We start from the raw sequence: 8918 nt of genomic DNA, 5'->3' as shown, positions 1-8918 counted from the left end.
TGGTGTATTTAACTCGTAAATTAATTTTGATGTCCATTTTCTCGCTACATGTTCAATGATTATGCAATCATTGCTAGCTTGTTTTGGATGTAAATTGAACTGTGGTTTAGCTTGTTCTCTAATTGATTTTGAGCTTTTGTATGTGATCTATTGAATGTTGAACTTAACGTGTGCCTAGTTAATTAGCCTTGTTCTTGCTATTTCTTGCTAGTATTCGCTTGCTTAATTAAAAGAACTTTTTTATAGTGTTTAATTTTAATCTTTTTGGTGAGACTCTTAATTGGCTTATTAGCTAAGTTTTGCTTTCGCTTTGTGTTACGGATTCATAATCGTTTCTAAGATGAGCGTGTCACCAATTGACTCATGTCATATTGGCGATTAGAAAAGGGATGTTTTGAATAGTGAATTGGAATTAACTTTCTCGTTGAGCTTTTAAAGGCTCCCATTTACCTTCTCTGGTCACCGTTCCGGTCCAACAAATTCCTTCCGGGTTGGCGTTTGCGTTGGGACAAAAGGTAGACAGCAACATAATTGAAATGGAGCAGCAAGTTGTTTATTGTGATGTTTCCTATCACGTGGTTCCTGTGATGAGTCGCCCCTGGTTTTCTGCTTACCTGTACTGTGCTGAGATGCGGTGTCGGCTAAGTCTTTTGGGGCTAGGTCCACCGTCCACCACCACTTGACTTGAACCAAGGGGCGGCGGTCTTCAGCAGCGGCTTCACCAAACAATGATTATCAGAATTTCCTTTTGACTTGTTCAAAGTAGGCATGCTGAGAATTGAGCAGTATCTGCAGGTCCAGTCCAGTGGCCTTTGGGGCAAGTTGAGGGACATTCTTTCCTGGAGAGTGCCAAGTATGTATACGTTCTTGTCCCCTTCCCTGTCCTTCTTTAAGAATGCTGGGTTCTGAGCGGCTGCATGCCCAGCAGCTTATAGCAATCTTGCTGCTGCACAGCGCAGCCGTCAACCATGTCTTCTCCCACACTTTCTCCTACGACACCCGCCACGCAGACGCTAGTGAATGCAGCAATGGATCCACCGATCAGGGCCAGCATCTTCGTTGCCGCCGTCACCGTCCACGCCCTGCTCCTGATGTGGCTCGGCACGCGCCGGCGCTGCAGCCGCCATCCCGTCCTCCGCTTCATCCTCTGGAGCCTGTCCGCAGCCTACTTGCCACTAATGTCCTACGTCCTGTCCTACATGACCACCAATCTCTGGCCCTTGGATCAGGAAGATCAGCTGTGGCTGCTTGTCTCTCTCGTTCTCGTCCAGTTTCTCAAAGCCAAGGCCGACATGAAAGCTCTGGCTGTGGCTGCCGTCGCCTCGCCTGTGGCCGCCGACGACGACATCAACAGCCTCAAGGTCCGGCCGACCATGGAGAGCCTCATCTACTCCTTCTGGGTGGCGGGGCTCGTCATCTACCACATCTTCTTCGACAATGCCGGGAAGCTGGAGGTCGTAATTCTCCTCATCTCACCGCTTTGGGCACTTGGAGCGTGCAGGATGGTGCTCAAGTTCGTCGCCTTCCATAGGGCGACCAGCTCCTTTGCGCTAGGCCGCAATGTGCAGCTCATGGACGGCTACATGGTGCAGCTCCAAGAAGCTGTCCCGGCGGCCGCAGCAGCAGTACCCCGTCTCATAGTGACGGGAGAGAGGAAGCAGGACATCGAAGAGAGCCCTCAAGGGTACCGCATCAAGCGGGCGGCTCTGGAACTGGTAGATGAGCCAGCAAGCAGCCTGGTCACACTAGACAGAGTCTGGTTGGAAAGTGGAACCCTCCTAGTCCCACAGCTCAAGGATCTGTGCCTCTCCTTCGCTCTGTTCAAGTGCCTGCGCAGACGGTTCGCCGGGTACCAGCTCGCGGAGGCCGGCTCGAGCTGGGCATTCCGCTTCGTCCGGGATGGGCTGCTCGGGCGAGAGGGCGACCACGAGAGAATCTTCCGGGTGATAGCCGGTGAGCTCACGTTCGCGAGTGACTTCTACTACTCCCCCCTCCCCGTCGCCTCATTGGGCGCCCTGTATGCCGGTCTCCACTTCGTCCTGTCCATGCTGATTTTCTCTTCGCTCTGCTTACTCGTCCTATTGCTCATCTTCGTGATCCTGCTTGCCGGTGCCCTGGATCTAATGGGTGGTCATTCGGATGAAAGACCAGCCCACTATATCCTGCCCAAGCTCCCCGTCCTTCTGGCCCTGGTCATAGCGTGGACCGAGATGTCGGAGATGGTTGCCAGCGTGCGCTCAAACTGGACAAAGATAAGCATCGTAGGCCACTACATCAGGTGCCGCAGCCATTGGGCTCGGAGGATCTTGTCATGCTTGCTAGGACGCTGCAAAGCTCCCAAACAGTGGAAGGATGAGATGGGTCAGACCGACCTACTGCTACTCACCAAGCCAGCAACAAGCCTTGTGGGCAAGCAGTCCATGGCTCGTCGCTTGTTCAACCGGCTCGTCTCCCAAATGAGGAGCCGTCACAGCACTCTGACCGTCCCGCCGGAGGTGAAGGCTTCCATCCTCGGCGCCTTCAGGAGGAGCAACTGCGGGCAGCTCAGTGCCGGCACAGCTGCAGTGCAGCGCCGGCGCCATGCGTTCCGCCATGGCAGCATCACCTGGGCGTGCCTTGGCGCCGGCGGCGAGGGGACCACCGCCACCGATGCGATCCTTGTGTGGGGCATCGCCACGGGCCTTTTTGAGAACAGGTGTTCCTCCTCCAGAAAGGCTCCGCCCTTGTCTCCCGATGACATGGGCGTTGCCCTTTGCCTGTCGCGATACTGCATGTACCTGGTGGCGGAGGCTCCGGATCTGCTGCCGGACAACTCCGCCTGGACGAGGCGCCGCTACCAGGTAGTGAAGTACGGCATCGAGGCGGCGCTGTTGAGGATGAGGAGCAAGGGTGGTGATCAGGACCTTGAAGGTGCCGTGTACGGACGCCTGGCTGATTCCTTCGGCGGCGAGCGCTCCCATGAGGTGCTGAAGAAAGGCTCGAGGCTTGGGAAACAGCTTGTGGAGGAGGCTGAAAAGCAGAGGTCCCAAGACGACGCAGAGGCCGGAACCGGAGACGACGGAGGCCAAGACGCGGTGTGGAAGCTCCTGGCAGAGTTCTGGTCGGAGATGCTGCTCTACCTCGCGCCATCCGACAACGTCAAGGGCCACATACAGGTCCTACAGCACGGCGGTGAGCTCATCACGCTTCTGTGGGTGCTGCTGCTGCACGCCGGCATCACCAGCAGGCCGGCTTGCCACGCCCCTGAACCTTGATGAGCAGTGTAATATATACTAGTAGTTAATCCTCCATGGAATTTTTATATGAGTTTAAAGTACAGTCCGTGTGTTCCTGCAACGACAGGAGGTCCAGAGCTCACACTGGTTTTGAAAGTAGGTGTGTTAGATCCCAAATTTTTTCGGCGCTACAGTAACTCCGAAAGTTTGACACTAATTATGAGTATTAAATATGGATAACTGACAAAACTCATTCCACAACCCCCGGTATAATTGCGAGACGAATCTTTTAAGCCTAATTGGACTATAATTAGACAATGTCGTGCTACAGTAAACAACCTCTAATGATAGATTAATTAGGCTTAATAGAGTCATCTCGTAATTTTCCATTTATTCGTGTAATTAGTTTTATAATTAGACCATATTTAGTCCTAATCTTCAGTTGAAAATTGTTACAGTGAATTTTGTCCAAATTTTTACAGGATCTAAAGACACCCAGGTAGATGATAACCTCAATGGCCATCAGGTTTTGGAATCATTCAGAGGTCAAATAGCGCAGCAATTCTTCGTGGACGTATAAATCTCGTGTCCTGGAGTATTTTTGGACAGTTAGAAATGGCCTTATCTATGAAAATCAGCCTGCAAGTATTGAGATGTGCCTACAAGTCTTCTTGTCGGGCCCAAGAAAACAGATTTCCGGTCCCGGTCCAAAGATCTAGGGCCATTCGGTTATTTCATGAGCTGGGCCAGAATGTGACTGTGACTGGCCCTTAGAAAAAATAGAACTAGTTTATATCTCGCACGTTGCTGCGTTTGTTGGCGCTGTTTAGTTCCCAAAAATTTTTGTGCAATATCCATCACATCAAATCGTTAGGCACATGTATAAAATATTAAATGTAGTTAAAAAATAACTAATTACACAATTTAACTGATTAGCACGAGATGAATCTTTTAAGCCTAATTAGACCGTGATTAGACATTGTTTGTCGAGTAACAACGAAATGTGCTACAATACCAAAATACAAACCTTTTCGCGAACTAAACACAGCCTAAGATATTATTTCAATGAGTAAATTGCATCCACCATACAACAACTTATCAAGTGGGTGCAAATTGGTCCAACAACTTGTAAAATGCTCAATTTAGTGCAATAACTTGATAGGTGGGTGCAGATGAGTCTAACAACTTGTAAAATACCCAATTCAATGCAATAACTTGGCAAATAGGTGTTTTCACAGTCCAAACATTACACGGCAATGTAACTAATGCAAGGACTCAATAAAAAAAATATTCACATTAGGACAAATTATTAAGTATTATTTGATCATTGATTTTTGTGTTGCGCCTGCGTGGCAACGTATTTGGCAAGATAAGAACTCTCAGTATTTAGAAATTAATGTTATGTCTTTACATTAATTATTTTTATAGTGATTTAATTTTGATTAAAACTATTTAATTTGACATTCAATATTGAAAAATTCACCCTCACTGTTTTTTATATATTTGATTATAGAGTAAATTGCACTCACCATACAACAACTTGGCAGCTGAGTGCAATATGTTGATACAAACTATTGATACCTTTTAGGATCTTAGTACATATATTTTTTAAAGCCTCCTTTATTCATTAGAAAGGAAATGAGCTAAATAAAGTAATAAACAGAAACAACATGAGCATTGTTGAATACATGAGCAGAAGCGTAGAAGAAATCTAAGGTTTCAGGGTCTCTCTTATCGACTTTAGTGTTTCAGTGGTGCTAATGGTGTAATTCTAAAATTTGACTGAATTTGAACTAATAAAAAATTATACATAGTTGAAAAGCAACAACTGGATCACCATGAATAATTTTCATTTATCAAATTTAAGAATTGTTGACATTCATCTACTGTGCTAAATATGTTGCTGTTATAATGGTGGTTAAATAATATATTATTTTAATAAAACTATATTTAATTTATTCTAAGAATAAAATTATTAGTGTCCATTGCGACATGAAAATCTATGGTTAAGACGTGAATATACTGTTTATTGTTACCTGACGTTAGCAAATACATTGTCGTGTAACGTTTGGATTGTGAATGTACTAATTTACCAAGTTATTGCACTAAATTAAGCATCTTCTAAGTTATTGGATCAATCTGCACCCAGTTGTCAAGTAATTATACTAAATTGAGCATTTTACAAGTTATTGGACTAATTTGCACTCAGCTGCCAAGTTGTTGTATGGTGGGTGCAATTTACTCTATTTCAATAATAGTTTATGAATACATTATATCTGAAAAGCATATCACATTATGATGAAAACATGATATAAAAGTTCATATCTGATACGATCAAAGAAATTGCCTGTTTGATGACTAAATGGTTGAACAAAGTAAGAAACAGCAAACAATTATCTTCAGGCATACATTGGTAGCACATATGAAGCAGAACACATGACACATAAAAATATGAAGAAAAAGGAGGATACACAGGAGAATATGGAACAGCTTTATATGACACCGACATTATGCTTTTTTTCTACACCTATATGCAAATGTACTTACGGCTGACCAATAAATGTAGCCAACATCCTGTGAGAATACAGCCGGAAGCATAAGGTTAAAGCCACAACAAACTTCATTGTCGCTTGACTAAGGATGATGTAATAAAAAAGAAAAAGTCTGGTTTACACCATCAAAATATCACAAAAGTTTGATTTCCAACCTTCAACTACGAAACCGGATAACATAGGCCATCCAATTATTGAAACCGGACAAATTTAATCCCTTAGGTGGTTTTGAAGCTGGTTTTCTATTTTGTGAGAATTAAAAATATTCAATTTTAAACTAAAAAATTCATAAGTAATTCATTTTAAGTCCAAAAATAATGAAATGAGTATCAAATTTTTTCTGAAAATGTAACATATCTATAGGCACAATACTTGTCAGTTATTCAGATCTATTTTTTTATGTTTATAATATTTGGTTGCTTATAGTTATACCTATTATTTTTTAATAACTAAGATTCAAATAGAGCAATAATATATAGGTTACATTTATATAAAAAAAATTGGTACAAGTTTCATATTTTTCCAATTTAAAATGAATTAGTTTGTATTTTCTAGATCTTATTAGTTTTTTTTTTTTTTAGAAAAATGAAAATCACCTTCAAAACCACCCAAAAGGGCCAAATTGCCCGATTTCGACGGATGGCCTATGTTATCCCGTTTTGTAGTTGAAGGTTGAAAATCAGACTTTTGTGATAGTTTAAGAGTGTAAATCGGACTTCTCCCTAATAAAAATTATAGATACAGTTTGAGTACATGGATTGCTTAGTTCTTACCTGGGAGATCTCGAACAAAAATCTGATTGATGGGCACTTTCAACATATTAGTGAGGACGCCTTAACTTTGGAGAACTAAAAATCTAATTGATGGGCACTTTCCACATATTAGTGAGGACGCCTTAACTTTGGAGAACTGCATAACGAGAATTTAATCAACAGACAGAGCCGAATAGATCACTTGGCAATAGGTGGCACCATGATCAATGACATGAAAGAGTATAGAAAAGTAGATATATGTAATAATGGACCATAAACTATACGACATCCAAACGCTCTCTCAATTAGCTAAGAAACTTCGTATTGGCATGTAGTATTATCGTCTGAATAATTATTGGCTAAGAATGTTGAGTGAAGGAGGAAACTATAAAGAAGTTTCTGATTTCAGTCCATCTTTTACTGACTGCTTAGGCAGGTTGTCATGACTCATGACCATACATCTCGTGATCTCCCTAAAACAAAGGAATGTAAAATGGTGACGTAGGAAACGACAGCTCGAATGAGCATTTGTCACAGCCTTTGCGATCCATCTTGCCGCTTTGCATTTCCATCATTTAATTTCCCGCAAAATCCCTGTTAATTCTTCATAAAATATAGTTGTTCCATAAAAGGATTACACAACCAACTCTGCATATAGGCCATCACCCTTGAGGAACCCACTTTATTCGTAAGGTAATAACACATACAGCTAACATATAATTTACCTTCATATCTGATCTGGAGGCAATCGTGCAGAAAGCATTGGTACGGCTGTTGGTTGCCCACGAAGGATCTGCACCACAGAGAAACTATTGAATCAGTGACCATCAGAACAGGCTGTCGAAAATCAGAGATAGGAAAAACAGAGATTTGTCATGGGACCAAAAGAACTGAGCACCCCAACACCAAGCATCTAAGCAACCATTTGTCCGTTTAGATGAGGCATCCTCGGGGTCGGAGGGTGTGAGGCAGGAGTAGAATCGATGGAGGAAGAGATGATCAGTACTGCTGCTTATATGAGGGTGGTAACGAGGAAGGGGATGTTGCCCCTTTGTTGCCTTCGATCAGAAACAGATCCAATCAAATCTGAACAGATTTATGTGGACGACAATTTCCTTTGGAAGGCAGGAGGGTTCCACTACCAGAAAACGGAACATTTGTCTCTATACGTTAGTACCGGCTGTCTTTCACCGGGTACTAACGCGTGCATTTAGTACTGGTTCTGCAGCACAGTACCCATAGAGACTATTTAGTACCAGCTAGAACCACCAATCAGTACTAAAGGACACCAGAGACGTCGAGAGGTAACCATTTAGTACCAGCTTGTGGCTCCAGCAGATACTAAATAGCACCCAAAAAATTTAATACCGGGTAGAGGCACCATCCGGTACAAAAAAATATCCTATTAGTACCGGACGGAGCCTCCATCTGGTATTAACGTGACCATGCAAAAAATCTCGTGATGGACGAGCGGCCAGCAGCGGCCTTATCTATTCCCTTTCCCTTCTCCATTTTCCCTCATCTCTTCTCTCTTTGATCTCTCGCTCCTTCCTTCTCCCTTCTAGATATCCTCTCTCGAGCAAGATAGCTCCACGGAGCGTGGCCCTCATCTCTTCTCTGAATGTTGAATCTCTTGTGTTGTATAATTTTTCTTATAATTGTTGGTCTTTGTAATCCTGGCTTGAATGTTGTGACCTAAGTAAAGTTTTTCCGGCTCCTCACTCCTTCCTTTTTGCTCTCAGTTTTCTTCCGACCGCCACTGCTTATCTTTTGCAACGATGGTAGAAAGAAAAACAAGAGGAGAGAGAAAGGGATGAGGAGCAGGAGAAGCAACCTGATTTTTTTGGACAAAAATATCTTTAGTACCGGTTGGTGTTTCTGACTGGTATTACATGCACCATTTAGAACGGTCAGACCGAACGGTACTAAATGCTCCGATCGGACGTGTGGCAAAGCCGCCTAAATTAATCCGGCTCAAGTGCGCTAACCATCATCCTAAAGGTAATCCCGGCTAACACGCACTTCAACCGGAGTAATCCGGCAGGGCTGTCGGGTAAAGTCCCGAAGAATCCACCCGAGCGTCGATCGAACCCAAAGCTTACATGCAACCCACACGAAGGTGAGTCCAGAGAGTACAACATTTCACAAATACATTACATTACATAGTCTTAACTTAATTATTACAAACCAAGTTCGAAATCTCAGAAAGATACTTGAAGTTCAAATTGAAAGTAGTTTAGAGTTCAACTGTAGCGAAAATGAAGCGAGTTCTAAACGACGATACAAGATGTCATGATGAAGCCCATACATGACATCACTCAGCATTGTCATCGTTGGCCGGAGTCGTATCCCACTCCACCGACCAACCAGGAGATAAATTACACGGCCAAGTCAAGCTA

At 43.6% G+C, this 8918-nt stretch overlaps 1 protein-coding gene and 1 long non-coding RNA gene across 3 annotated transcripts; one reads left to right on the top strand and one right to left on the bottom strand.

The window, feature by feature from the left end:
* Positions 1 to 1028: 1028 nt before the first annotated feature.
* On the top strand, positions 1029 to 3254 carry LOC120700824. The gene has a single exon (XM_039985045.1). The coding sequence runs from the start codon at positions 1029 to 1031 to the stop codon at positions 3252 to 3254; it is 2226 nt and encodes a 741-aa protein (XP_039840979.1).
* A 2290-nt stretch (positions 3255 to 5544) lies between these two features.
* Positions 5545 to 7639, bottom strand: LOC120698905. 2 transcript variants are annotated; one of them, XR_005685068.1, is made up of 3 exons: positions 7245 to 7637; positions 6541 to 6676; positions 5545 to 5789 (listed from the first exon to the last, which is right to left on the bottom strand). It is a non-coding gene; the product is annotated as an uncharacterized LOC120698905 (long non-coding RNA). The 2 variants fall into 2 exon arrangements; XR_005685067.1 differs by having other exon boundaries at positions 5592 to 6676; positions 7245 to 7639.
* Between the last annotated feature and the right edge of the window lie 1279 nt (positions 7640 to 8918).

The sequence above is a fragment of the Panicum virgatum genome, chromosome 3K, assembly GCF_016808335.1.
Source record: "Panicum virgatum strain AP13 chromosome 3K, P.virgatum_v5, whole genome shotgun sequence".
In the NCBI taxonomy this organism is placed as follows: domain Eukaryota; kingdom Viridiplantae; phylum Streptophyta; class Magnoliopsida; order Poales; family Poaceae; genus Panicum; species Panicum virgatum.
The sequence above is the reverse complement of the archived record's forward strand: the minus strand, read 5'-3'. Positions and strand labels throughout refer to the sequence as shown.